The sequence below is a fragment of the Pristis pectinata genome, chromosome 3 (genome assembly GCF_009764475.1).
Source record: "Pristis pectinata isolate sPriPec2 chromosome 3, sPriPec2.1.pri, whole genome shotgun sequence".
In the NCBI taxonomy this organism is placed as follows: Eukaryota; Metazoa; Chordata; class Chondrichthyes; order Rhinopristiformes; family Pristidae; genus Pristis; species Pristis pectinata.
Genome location: NC_067407.1, coordinates 98,833,934 through 98,848,707, shown reverse-complemented (window position 1 = coordinate 98,848,707; position 14,774 = coordinate 98,833,934). Strand labels below are relative to the sequence as shown.

At 37.4% G+C, this 14,774-nt stretch overlaps 1 protein-coding gene across 1 annotated transcript in view; it reads left to right on the top strand.

Moving 5' to 3' along the window:
* Nucleotides 1-14,774, top strand: part of LOC127568654 (proto-oncogene c-Rel-like) — a 43,293-nt gene that overhangs the window by 13,360 nt on the left and 15,159 nt on the right. The window contains exons 5-6 of the mRNA XM_052012649.1: nt 5,699-5,790; nt 13,726-13,866. Of these exons, the coding sequence (XP_051868609.1) occupies nt 5,699-5,790; nt 13,726-13,866 (233 nt within the window). The remainder of the gene's footprint in view (nt 1-5,698; nt 5,791-13,725; nt 13,867-14,774) is intronic.

Below are 14,774 nucleotides of genomic sequence, written 5' to 3'. Positions count from 1 at the left end.
TTTAACAGAAGTGTATTGTAAGGTATGTTTCCGAAAAACAAGAGCTGAAACCCTCAGTTATTTTTTTTTAAATCTTTTTTTTCATTCTCTATACCACTAGCACCTGGGCTTGTTTATAATGTGACTCGTGTTTTGAAGAAACTGTAATGTGAATAATTGATGTGAAGAGGAGGGGAAATTTAAAAACTTGTAATCACTGTCATCTTATAAATTACTTCTGAAATGATTCAAAGCTTCAGCTTGTTGTTATTTATCTGGTGTGAGGTTTGTTTTGCTAAATTTTAAATCACAGTTTAAACCTCAAAAAGGATATGTTAGTTTTCCTTCATAGTATTTTACATTACAATTATTTATATTATTGTTCTAATATAGAATGCATAGAAAAGCTTTGTCATTTCAATTTGCTCAAGTAATTTTTAAATTGGAAACTTTGCAGGAAATTTACATTTATATAAAAACTTAAATTAGCATTGGTTAACAATAGCTAAATGTTGCAAAATCCTTGCTGTTTAAGTGAACCTTGTATTTTCAAAAATAAAATTCCTTAAGTTGAATGTCCTGTTTAATTTCCTTCAGGGATAACATCGTAAGTTAGTCAGATGCTATTGTCTTTATTGTACTTATTTCCATTTTGTTCTGTTTCCTGCAATATTAGTATGTAGAAAAATTAAGTTGAGCAAATGTAACAATTTACAATGTTCCTATTGTATCATAAATGTGAATACAAATCAGTATGAGGCTTCTTGATCATGGTTTACTTGCTGCATGAGCATTTCAAACAAGAAAAAAATATTACCTGATTATATTAGTTTTGTTTTTAATATTGGGCAGTTCTTCTGTTGCCCTGAGATTGCAGAATGCCATACTGTTTCTTCCAGTGTGGTTCTGGGTGCTGTCTTCCACCAGGATCCTAGCTGGTCATTGAGGCACAGGACCACCCCAAGTATAGCTAGCCAGCTGCGCTGACAGAACAGCTGCATGTAAAGCAATTAAATATTTTTAAAACTAACATCTATATCAAATACAATGCCTTGCCCTTTTCCAGCAGCCAATTTTCTCCAATGCAGGTGGAGTCTCACAGTGGAGCACAGATGTCTCGACGTTCTCTCTCTGCTTGGGGATAATCTAGTTACTGTTATATCTGTCAAGATCTGGACTGGTCCACCAGCAAAGCATTGGCTTTATTAACAATCATGCAAAATTTAAATGGGGTGGGGATGATAAGGGACAAACCAGAGAACATATGAAGGCAGAGGTATGGCTAAGATACTAAATAAATACTTTGTACTGTCTTCAATAGAGATGAGGATTCTGACACTGGAACAGTAAAAGAAGAATGCAGTAGTAAAATGGGATGGGATAAAATTACAGAATTCTCAAAATAGGGAAGTCACCATTTCCAGCTGGAATGCACTCTATTTTAATGAGGGAAGGGCAGAAGTTGCATAGGTTATGGCCAGAACCACCATCTTTTGGATATTGGGATAGGGTCAGAGGACAATAACATAGCAAATACTGCATTTCTGTTCTTTTTTAAAACGGGGAGGGGAATGAATCTGACCACAGATCTAACATCAGTGGTGAAGAAATTTTCAGAGGCAATATCCTGGATCAAAATTAATTCACATTTGTAAATTTACAGGCTGATGTGCTCAGCAATGATTTGTTAAAGGTTACCTTGACTGATATTTTAGAGTTTTTTTTAGCATGGTGTTGTTAATAGCTGTACTGAATTTCAAAAAGCAAATTTTGACATAATTGGCTTGCTTGCAAAATTAAAGTACATGGGATTGAGAGGATAGTGGCACTAAGGGGTGGAAAGTGGGGAGTATTGGTTAACCAAAAAGCAAAACACTGCAGATACTGGAAATCTGAAATAAAAACAGAAAATGCTGCAGATGCTCAGCAGGTCAAATGACATCTCTGGAGAGAGAAACAAAGTTAACATTGCAGGTCAATGACATGATGGGATAGTACAGTGGTACTACAGATTATGCAGTTTTCTTGCATCACCAGCAACATGGGTTCGATTCTGACCTCCCGTACTGTCCATGTGGACTTTGCGTGTTCTCCCTGTGACCTCGTGGGTTTTTCCCAGGTGCTCTGGTTCCCTCTCGCACCCCAAAGGAATACTGGTTGTTGGATTAATTGGCTACTCTAAATTACCCTGGTGTAGGTGGCTGATGGGAGAATCAGGAAAGTATTGAGGAGCATGTGAGGGAGAATAGGGAGCAGTGAATAAGTGGAGAAATAGGGTTGCTGTGAGAGCTGGCATGGACTTGATGGGCTGAATGGCCCCCTCTTGTATTACAGAAATATAAGACTTTGCATCAGAACAGGGAAAGAGAAAACAAATGTGTTTCAGGTTGCAGTGGGAGAGGGGTAGAGAAAACAGAAGGATTGGGGAAGAGCAAGTTTATCCAAGTGATAACCATGCATATGGCATGCTTGCATTTATTAGTCAGGACACTGAGTTCAGGAGTTGGGAAGTTATGTTGCAGTTTACCCAGAGTTTTATAAAGCTGCATCTGGAGTATTGCATTCATTTCTGGTCACTGCGATATAGGAATGATGTGGAGGCTTTGGAGAGGGTGCAGAAGAGGTTTACCAGGATGATGCCTAGATTAAGAATGCAGGTGTTATAAGGAGAAGTTGGACAAACTTAGGTTGTTTTCTGTGGAGTGCTGGAGGCAGAGGGGAGACCTGATAAAAGTTTATAAAATTATGAGAGGCATGGATAGATAGCTGATATCTTTTTTTCCCCAGAGTTGAAATGTCAAATACTAGAGGACATAGATTTAAGATGAGAGGGGGGAAATTCAAAAGAGATGCACAGGGCAAGTTTTTCTACACAGTGCTGGATGCCCTGGAATGCGCCGCCAGGGGTGGTGGTGGAGGCAGATCCGGTAGGAGCGTTCAAGAGGCTCTTGGGCATATGAATATGCAGAGAATGGAAAGATACAGACTATGTGCAGGTAGAAGGGACTGGATTAACTAGGCATCATTAGTTGAATTATTTCAGCACAACATTGTGGGTTGAAGGGCCTGTTCCTGTGCTGTACTGTTATATGTGGTTGGTGCCATCTAAGGGAGGGTGATGATCACTTGTTATTTATAGCTGTTCTGTCTGGAAGAATGTAAATAAGGGGAGATGGATGAAGGCAATAGAGTGAAAACAAATGCTGGCAATGCAAGATGTGGTGCAAAGTAGTTGCTAGAATTGAAATAAAAGAGAATGCTGGAAAGACTCGGCCGATCAGGTAGCTTCTGTGGAGAGTTAAAAACCAAGTTAGTGTTACAGATGGGTGATCTTGCATCAGAACTGATCCATTCTGACAATCAGAAGGGGTTCACCGGGATGCTGACTTGTCAAGGAGAAGTTGGACATACTTGGATTATTTTCACTGGAGTGTTGGGAAGCTGAGGGGAAACCTGGTAGAAGTATACAAAATTGAGAGGAATAGATGGGATAGACAGTTAGAGTCTTTATCCCAAGTTGGTAATGTCAAAACCTAGAGGGCATAGCTTTAAAATGAGAGGGGGAAAAGCTTAAAGGAGATTTCCATGGTAATTTCTTTTTAACAGTGGTAGATGCCTGTAACATGTTGCCAGGGGAGATATTGTCATCTCACCATGGGGACTAAAGTTATCTGATCTGAAATGCTACCATGTATCGACGGATGTCTTTTGTAAACTCCTAGGGCAGGCACGGTAGTGTAGCGGTTAGCATAACGCTATTACAGCACCAGCGACCCGGGTTCAATTCCGGCCGCTGTCTGAAAGGAGTTTGTGTGTTCTCCCCGTGACTGCCTGGGTTTCCTCCGGGTGCTCCGGTTTCCTCCCGCATTCCAAAGACATACGGGTTAGGAAGTTGTGGGCATGCTATGTTGGTGCCAGAAGCGTGGCGATACTTGGGGTGCTGCCCCCCAGAAGACTCTATGCATAAGATGTATTTCACTGTGTGTTTCGATGTACATGTGACTAATAAAGATATTGTATCTTCTTGGAAGCCTGTCTGATAGTTTAAGAGGCATTTGGATGGGTACATGAATGGACTGGGACTGGAGGGATACAGACCTTGTGCAGGCAGGTGGAATTAGTTAGACTGGCATGGTCAGCACAGACATCATGGGCCGAAGGGCCTGTTTCTGTGCTGTTCTGTATTCTATGTGAATATGGAAAGCTGGTTATCTGTAGTTGGCAAATTCACTATCAAGTCCCTTGGGCTGCAGCATGCCTGGAAAGATGCGTTGTTCCTTGAGCTGATGTTGGGCTTTGTTGGAATAGTGTAGCAGGCCAACGACACAGTGGAAACGGGTTGGAGAGAAAGTGACTTACAGACTATATGGAGGAGTTTGTTTTTCAGGTGCTGATCTCCAGGAGTCTTAATTGGGACCATTGCTGTTTGTGAAATTTAGTGAAGACCTGAACTTGGGTATACAAGGCATAATTTTGAAGCTTACAGAAGTCACGGAATTTATGATAAGTAGAGGAGGAGAGTAATAGGCATTAGGATACAGACTGGTAAAATAGCAGATGCACAGTAGATGAAATTAAATACAGGGAAGTGATCTATTTTACAGGAAGTATGAAGAGTGAAATTATGAATTAAAAATATAACTTTAAATGAAATAGAGGAACAACAAGACCTGGTTGTACATACATGAATTTCTATAGGTGCCAAGATAAGCTAAGAATGCGGTTAAAATAGCATTTGGGATCCTTAATGTGAAGGATAAACAGAGCCTTGGAACACAGATACAAGGAAGTTCTGCAAAGGCCCTATCAACTTGAGTAGAGATAAAGCCACGGTGGGCAAAAACAGCCAGTGTCTGGTCCTCTAGCAGGTGACAGATATCTTCTCTGTAATATGAAAGGTACATTTATAATTTTTGGAGACTGCTGTGAAAGTACTAAAAGGAACAGTGAAAACTGGACACACTGATAACAAGAATATTCTCTTTTATTTTAGTCTGACTAATGCCAGACTAATAAACGTTATGCTTTGTAATATATGGCTAACAATGCCAATGCAAATTAGCTAGAAGTCATTTTATAACAAGGTAAATATAGTATCAAACTGCAAGTGTTTATGGTTTCATTTACTATTTACCACATAGTTCATTAAACAGGCATTTTATTGGCCTCTAACAAAAACTGGTGGTAATGTAGACAAGCACGGTATTAGGAGTATAACATTAATTCCTTAAATGACTAGTTGAGTTATTCCAACCCTGCATTTTTAAATAAGCACTTCCCTGTTGTCATTGATTATGCTGTAGTGATGTCATGGTTTTTCCATGTGGGAAATGTAGTGGGGAAGTCCCAAACATTAAACTGCAGTATTATGCAAATTGGCTAAGAAATGGACTCCTGCGCAATTTTCCACAGCTATCACCTCCGTTTGATATAAAAATATGCAGTTTATATTTCAAGAAAAGGTTAAAGTAAAAATTGCTTTGTCTGTAAAAGAGCTGAGTCTAGTGTTAAATAAGTAATTTAACTGAGTTCTCAATGGAAAGAGATAATTGTCACAAAATGATCTCGCCCCTCCTTGGGGATTTTAACCTTTTAGACAAACATTTGGCTTGCTTTACTTTATATATTAATACTTTTAAAACTATATTTAATTTCTTGCCTTTGTTCGAGGACAATATCCTTCAATAACTCTGACGTTAAATTGCCATGTATTTTCTAGTTTTCAGAACTTGGGCATTCAGTGCGTGAGAAGGAAAGAAGTGAAAGATGCCATTCTATTTCGAATTCAGCGACAACTCAACCCTTTTAATGGTAATGAATTCTTCCTCATTCTGGAGCTGCATTTTAGTTCCTATAAACATAACTGGAAAATATAAGGGAACAACCAGTATTTACAAATAGTATCTTTAACTTCCAGGGTAAATATACATTAAATGCTTCCAATCAATTGAATTTGCTCTAACCTATTGGCAGCCAGCCTAAATTGTTTGCATTTACAAACATCTTGAATTTTCAGTCACTTTGAGGAATCAGCTCCTCGTGATACTCCATTGAACGCCCTGTCCAGTGCATGTGCTGTTTTGATTGCTGTTGTGAAATCAGGGGAAAATAAGATGCAAGAACTTTTCGAAATAAGATAATCGGAACGAAATAAGTCATTCCTTTCATTTGTATGTGCAATTAGCAATAAATTGCTGTACAAGTTGAAATTGGCTGCAATGCCATTGCAATCAAATTGAGATTGATTTTAAATATCATGACAAAATTTTAAGTTTTGAACCAGGATATTTGTGACCAATCTTGTAGTTTCCAGATGGCTTCTTATAAAATTTAGCTACAAGATTTAGTATTAAAATTGATAGTATTAAAATTGTAACTTATGGAAGAAGCCAAAACCTCAGCAGTCTGATTTGATTCAGAATTAGGTTTTATTATCACTGACGTGTTGTGAAATTTGTTGTTTTGTGGCAGCAGTACAGTGCAAGACATAAAGACAAAGACCTAAAAATGACTAAACGTTCTAAAAATAAATAGTGCAAAAGAGGAATAATGAGGTACAAAATGAGCTGAAAATATTGCACTTGTTTAAACTTGGCTAATGTGATCAACTTTGACTCACTGCCATGCTGCTGCTAAGATTCTGTCTAAGCCAGCCATATGTTACTTATATTCTCAAGTGGTTTAGAACTGAAGTGAAACAAAGACATATTTAGTACATGTTTTAGTTCACTGTTCTTAAAGATCACAGTCTTGTGTTGAATGAAGGATTTTGACTGTGCATAAGTTCGGAATGTCATGATATTTACTTTCATTTCCAGTGGTTCCCATCTAGAAATAATTTTAGGGATGGAGAGCTCTCAGTTTGAGCAAAAACTGGTGGTAATTTTTATTCAGCCTTATTCTGAAGGATTAAAATTGAGAAGTGTTTTTTGGTTTTAATGGTCCCCTTCCTCGGGCTTCTGAAATGGCAGACCTGAAAAACGCAGAGAAGATATTCTTGATATAAAAATGGAAAATGCTGGAAAAATTCATCTGGTGATTCCTCAGATAGATTGAAATGTGGCAGTTAACATCAGGTTAAGCTTCAGTTCCCTTTGTTCCACCTATCACTCTCCTCTGCTACCTAGACTGACTAGTTTCTCTCTTTCTCAGTTCTGATGAAGTGTCCCTGAAATATTCACTGTTTGTCTTTCCACAAATGCTGAACTTTTGCAGCATTTTCTGTTTTTATTTCAGATTTCCAGCATCTGCAGTTTCTTTGACTTTCATTTACTGAAGGAAGTATTGGAATGCTTTACATTTTTTTGAATATAGGAAAGAAAAAGTTTATATGATGATGTAATTTATTAACAGTTATATTTTTCTCTGCTTGTGTTACTAAAACCAAGTAAATCCAAGATGATGCTAGTTAATGGTTTTAAACCTCACTTTAGCTGCGTATACTTATAAAGAAACTTTCATTACAGTTGACAGAACTCTAAGCATGTACCCTATTTCTAGATACTCTCATGAGAAAACATTTTCTTGACATCTGCACAGTCAATCCCCCTCCACCACCACCCCAGAATCTTGCGCTTCAAAAAGATCACCTCTGATTCTTCAAAATTCCAAAGATTACACATCCTAGGAATCAATTTAGTTAGCCCTCACTTTACTGTCTCCATATCCCTCCTTAAATAAGGAGACCAAAATGGCATATAACACTCTGAGTGTGGCTTACTGATGTCCTGCACTGTTGTAGGAACCTTTCCTCACTTTTGTTTTTCATCTTCTTTGCAGTAGGAGCAAGCAATCTGTTTGGCCTCCTTATTATGCATAGTACCTGTTTGCTAATTTTGCATTTCATGTACATGGTGACCCAGATCCATTTGAAGCATTTGACACTTTTGCTCCATTTCAACAATATTCTGTTTCTTTTCTTCCTAGCAAAGTGGATAACTTTGCATTTCCCCACTTTATTTTATTTGTGCCCACTCATCTAATCTAATTTTTTTTGGTCATGTATATTAGTCACTTGGATGAGAACGTAGATGGCACAATTAGTCAGTTTGCAAATGATGCAAAAATTGGTGTAGGGAATAGTGAAGAAGGTTGTCTAAGGTTACAACAAGATGTCTATCAGCTGGGAAAATGAGTATAGGAATGGCTGATGGAACTTGACTCGGACAAGTGCAAAGTGATGCATTTTGGTAAGTTCAACCTGGCTGAGACTTGCAGTGAATGGCGGGGTCTTGTGGATTGCTGCTGAAGAGAGAGACCTAGGGGTGCAAGTACATACTTCCTTGAAAGTGGCAATACAGGTAGACCGGCTAGTGAAGACATATAGCATGCTTTCCTTCATCGACTGAAGCATTCAGTACAGGAATTGAGATGTCATATTACAATTGTATAAAACATTGGTTAGACCACACTTGGAGTATTATGTGCATTTCTGGTTGCCACACAACAGGAAGGATGTGATTAAACTAGAGAGGGTGCTGAAAAGATTCACAAGGATGTTGCCTGGACAGGAGAGCTTGAGTTATAAGGAGAGATTAGATGGGCTGTGAATGTTTTCCTTAGAGCAAAGGAGGTTGAGGGGTGACCTTGTAGAGGATTATAAAATTATGAGAAACATAGGGTAGATAATTTCTCCCTTTCCCAGGGTAGGGGAGTCTAAATCTAGAGGGCAAAGGTTTATGGCGAGAGAGGAAAGCTTTAAGAGATCTAAGGGGCAAGTTTTTCCACACAGAAGGTGATGGGTAAATGGAACAAGTTGCAAGTGGAGGTATAGGGGCAGGTACAATTATAACATTAAAAAAAATATTTAGATTGGTTTATGGATAGGAAAAGTTAAGAGGGATATGGGCTAATGGGATTAGCTTAGATGGGCATCTTGGTCAGCATGGATGAATTGGTGCTGTATAATTCGATGAATCTACCTTTATTCTTTTTGTGCCCACTCATTTAATCTATCTTCCCGTCCTCACTTGCTTTCCCACCAAATTTGGCAAAATACACTTTCTCCTTTCACCTAAGCCATCAATATAGATTGTAAAAAGCTGAAGCTCTTGCATTGATCCCAGTGGCTCTCCACAACTTGATCTTGCTAACCTGAAATGATCTACTTATCCTAGTTCCCTATTGTCTATTAGTTAGAGTCCTCTTTCTTGTGGGTTGTCACAAGAGATCAACAAATTGTTATCTGTCAGTTTGAAAACAGAAAGCTAACATTTCTCATTTCTTGCTTATAATTAGGAACATATCTCTTCATGTACTATCGTAAACCATCCAATGTGTATGTCGTGAAAAATCTTTCTTTTATAAACTTTTATAAATGTATGATTTCTGGAATCTGCTTTATTCTATTGAAAGCTGGCTGTAGTAACGAGTAGCACAATAAGTAGTGTTGAAGAGAGAGGAAGAACCATCATGGTTGAAGTAGTCAACCGTCAGATACGTGCATGAAGCTCTGGTTTAGTACCATGAACATTTGGTCGTAATTATGTAGTAAGCAAATATCAGGAAGCTGGTGTCTGTGAAACTGTGAGGTCTAAAAGGGAACTGGAGACAGGAAATGGGCCCCAGGTTTGAAAACTTCTTTATTGTCTGCAATTTGCCAAATTTGAAGTGCACTGCTGTGGCTTTAAAACAAACCTGTATTATATTGTCATTGGTTGTGTTTTCAGGTCAGAGTCTATCAATAATTCAGTATCATATTTGTTTAATTAAAATATAATATACAAACAATTGAATCAGCTTAAAAGGATATGCTATTTAAAAATAGTACAAGAGGAAGTGTACTATCTAGCTTCCTTTTAAAATGCCACATTGCAAAAAAAAAACTAGTAGGTTTTCAAGTTTTAAGAATAGATGAACAATAAAGTTTAAATATTTCCATCTTGTGAACTGCTTAAGCATTTATAGCAATGTTTCACAGCTTAGTAAATTCCCAAAATCTTTTTGGTTTGTAATTTTGCTATTGTTCTCAATGTTTACATAATTTTTGCATCTTTATAGTTTTTTTTTGCATTTAACCTATAATAGTGCATTCTTTTATAAAACAACCTGGTTTGAATATAAAAACAATTATGTAAAGTAAATCTTACACGTCTTTTGCCTATCCTTGAAGTATTATTTTAAGGCAATATATTATAGAATATATTGCCTTATTTTGTAAGAAACATGATGCTGATTCCTGAGGAAACTATGATCATCTTTCACACCTATATCCTTGCACCAGATTTGAGTCTGAAAATTTGAGTCAGAATCTCGATATTTGCTGCATGTTGCCAATAAATTTTCCTGACTGCTTGGGTTGTATCCTCATTGAAAACTTGGTTCCTTGTGCTTGAAGATTAGTATTAGAGAGCTGAATAAGTAATCACAGAAATCTATGTCAAAAGGAGAATATTTGGCCATTACGTTCCTGTCACATGAGAAAGATGTATCCAGCCTAATCCCACATTCCAGCTCTTGGTCTGCAGTCCTTGAGACAACAAGGTATCAAGTACTCATTTAAATGTGACTAATATTTATGACTCAACCACCTTTCAGATAGTGACTTCTAAGCCACCCACAGGGTGGAAACATTTTCTCTAGTCCACTCCAGTGCTTCTACCAACTACCTTGAATTTGTGTCTCATTGTAATTGAACTCTCTGTTATTGAAAGTAATTCCTTCCCGTCCATTCTATCAAATCCTAGACCTCTGCTCAGCTTCCTTTGTTTCAAAGTAAGTAACCCAGCACAGCCAATACTCTTCAGTCTCAACAGCATCCTCACAAATTTCACTTCTACTCTCACAAATTTCACTTCTACTCTCACAAATCCACATCTGGGAACAAGTCTTAAATCATTTGCTGTAATTTTAGAATGTGAGCAGAGAACTGCCTTGGATGTTTCATTTCTAGAAACTCTTGCTTATTCCACAAGCTTCTGAAGAGTTTGCATTGAATATCCATTTGATGCACTAGCTGTGAGAGGTGATCAGAACTGTACGTAGTCTTCTACCTGTGATATTAGTAGCAGTCATTATTGTACAAATTTTCCATTGCCTTTGTTTGAATTTCCCGAGCACAAACACAAAACTTAAATTTTATGGAATCCTTGATTCAGTTTCAAGATCACAGCAGCTAACTTTAAGATCTTTGCTTTGGGGTAAATTCATTAGATTTGAGCTGCTGACCTACGGACCTGCTAGCTCATATACTGCTGCTTTTTGAACCTATGCACACATTTATGTTTGTGGCTATACACAATTTCATCGAATGGTAATCATACATCCCTTTGTGAAGTACAACATTGGAAAAAGAAGGCAAAAAAAAGATAAATAGCTTGATAGTTTTCCTAATCAGTTTCCAATCCAGCTGCCACTGTACACCTTTATATATGTTGGAACCTAATGACCCAGCACCATTTTGATGAGTGACAAAATGAATTGATAACATGTGGGATGGAGGAGAGAGAAACTTTCAAAGTTGCATTCACAGGAAGCAGCTACCATTTTCGGGCAGGACTTTCCTTCAACTGTGTGATATACATCTTGTGGATTTAATTGGTTAGTTTAAATATTGTTTTACATTGTGGCATCATAAGAACAACTGATGCTAATTTTGTGATGTTATATTGCTGAGCATTTAGAATGTTACATTCTAATGTTTAGAATTCCAACGTGACGAACACAATCAGCAAATCTAAAAGCTGTTTAGATTAGCACTGTCCACAGTTAACCTGAAACGGGCATTATTGCTTCCTTGAATATATTTGGATTACTTCGGTTCCAGAAGCTTTGTAGGAATGGCACTCTATTGGTTCTTGCCCTGTGTCATTAGATGATACGATAATGCCTGCTGTAGAATCATAGAATGGTTGCAACACAAAAGGTGGCCATTTGGCCCATCATGTCTACACTGGCTCTCTACCATAGCAGCTCTCTAGTTCCATCCACCCACCAAAGCCTTGCAAGTTTATTCCCTACTCTTCTGCCAAAGTGTTTTGGTACAGGTTGTTTCACCGCTTGTTATTAACTCTTGACGTCCACCCTCTACAATTAAGGCAATAAAATCTGGATTAAATTTAGCTGCTCTCTTTCATGTCTCAGCAACCTAAACACTCTAATTGTACCAGGAAGTACATCATGATGGAAAGTATCCATTCTTTAGAGAACTTTGACTTGAAGCATGAAATAATCAAATCTTAACCACAACTCATACACAATTGGTGTGACAACTTGTTTCAGTCACACTTCTGGGTGATAGGGATGTATAAATGGCGGGTTTAAAATAGGGAAAAAATTAGCTAAAAGGCTATTTTAAGGCCAGTAACTTTTTAACTGTATGCTCAAAACTATATAACTGAACTTGGTTATTTTTGTTTATTTGGCATTCCATGTTGCATTACATTTCTGCACTTTCTTCCTACTGTCTATTCTACTATCTATCTGCTGCCCAAGTGTAGGGCCAAATCACCATAGCTGGTCACAGTTTCTGATTAGATCTAACTGGCGCTATCTCTATGCACTGCTTGATTAGTACATAAAGGGAATAGATAATCTTTGTTATCTAGGCATTAATCCTCTAGTTTTGGGAAAACATGTAATTTGATATTTTGTTGGATATTACATTCCGCATTTGTGCTACTTTAAATATTCTCAAATTTAACTTTCCAAGTTTCTAGATTGCCTTGGCTGAAAATTTTAAAAAGGGTAAAATGGTAAGCCTATTGCTATTTCAGCCAGTCATACAACAACATGAGAATAAAATCTAATTTGTAGTTACTGCCAGTTTGTTTATTGGGCTTGACATGGAGGGGGAAATGTGTAGTTCAAATGAATAAACTTTATAGCATTAAAGATCATTCTGGACTTTTTTAATTTGCTCATCGTTATTGTATAATTAACTTGTATTCTTTTGTTGATGATGCACATGGTAAAAGCTGTAAATGTCAATACTATATACAATGCAGGATAAGCAAAGGTGACATCGTGCCCAAAGAGACTTTCTTGTTAAGCTCAATTTAGTTTTCAGCTGATGACTTTTTTGGATTTAAAAACAATTGACGTTAGCAGAAGGTGTTCCTCTTCTTGCGTAGATTGGTTTGAAACAAAAACCAAAAGATACATCAAGAGTGGGTATCAACATTGCCTACTCACAACTGGGGGAGGAATGACTTGGCTGTGATAAATTTTGCATGCTAGTGGACTCATTATTCAAAAAGGAAGTGTAACCTCATTTATGGTTTGACCTTATCAGTTTTGCTACATGGTTGTAAGGCGTAGATAATGGTTGGATGGCTTTGGGTGTCAGTCGACGTCAATGAATCATGTGGAGGTGGTGATCATTACCAAGCTGGGGAGGTTAATGTAGAAGGTATTATTTCATCATTCTGCGATTTAGTTCTTTTAAAACTGCACTTTATTTGTTTTAACAGGAAAAAAAATTACAATATTTAGTTATATTTTAACATTCATTAGTAGAACCTACTTTGAAGTCACAAAGTACTCTTTCTGTTCTTGATATTTCTGTAAATGTATGAAAAATGTTTAAATGGAGCCTCTGGCCACCCGTAGTTTCTTTGACCAGATTTGACTTGTTTCTTTTTCCGGTAAAATTGAAATCTTATTCAAATAATCAAAAGTAAACTAAAAATGCAAATGAGAACCTATTTGTCATATAAGGAACTTTAATTTGTGTCATAATATCATCATGAGACTCTTGGCTTTTTGTCATTTAAATGAAAACCAGTGTTTTTTTTTCATTTTTTTCAGTTCCACAGGAACAGCTACTTCAGATTGAAGATTATGACCTGAATGTGGTGAGGTTGTGTTTCCAGGTTTTTCTTCCTGATGAACATGGCAGCTTCTCAAGAGCTCTTCCACCAGTTGTCTCAAACCCTATATACGACAACAGTGAGTCTCAAAAGTCATTACCGAATACCTTGCTCTTTGCGTTTACTATGTAGTAAACACGGTAACTTGGGCGGGGGGTCTCTTTTGGCTTTTGGACTGGATTCTTAGCTGATTTTTGGACTAAATCCTCTACTTCCCTATCATTGCTGACTCTATGCCAGCTTCTGCTGATCTCCTTTTTGAAACTCCCATCCACACACTTTTTGGTATTTCTTGACTTAACACCAATGCACTCTTCATTTTGCACTCTATAAACCTGAAGTCATCCAAAACTTTTCTGTCTTACATCAACACCCATTCATCATTACCCTTGTACTCGCTCCTCTCCATTGGCCCCTGGTTAACTGAGGCCTGCTTTTTTTTCCATCAGAATTCCATACTTTTTTTTTCCAATTTTTTTTAACTTTGCCCTTCCTTATCTCTGCTCTAGTCTTGCAACCCTCTGATATATCTATGTTATGATAATTCTGGCCTCTTGATCAACATTGAGTACTTGTGCCAACAACTGTCATAGCCCTAACCTCTACGGAAGCAATAGCTTTGGGGTAAAAGTAACAACTTTAACTGAAAAATTGTGTTAACCTTGCCTTTGTTTTTGCTCAGTTGAAGAAGGAAGGTGGATAGTATAGATGTGGTTAAATGAGAACAGTACATTTTATGACCCAGTTTTGCAATAATTACAGCATGAACAATAGTTGTGGAATTATATAGCATGGAAACATCCCCTTTTGGTCCTCCATGTTCATGCTGACCATCAAGTGTCCATCTATACTAATCCCATTTACCAACAGTTGGTCTGGCAGCAGAGCAAAGGAATACAAATTTGACTTCCTACATTCTTTGGTTTTTGGCAATATTCATAGAATTACCTGCTTTTCATTCATCTGTATGTTACCTTGAACATGAAA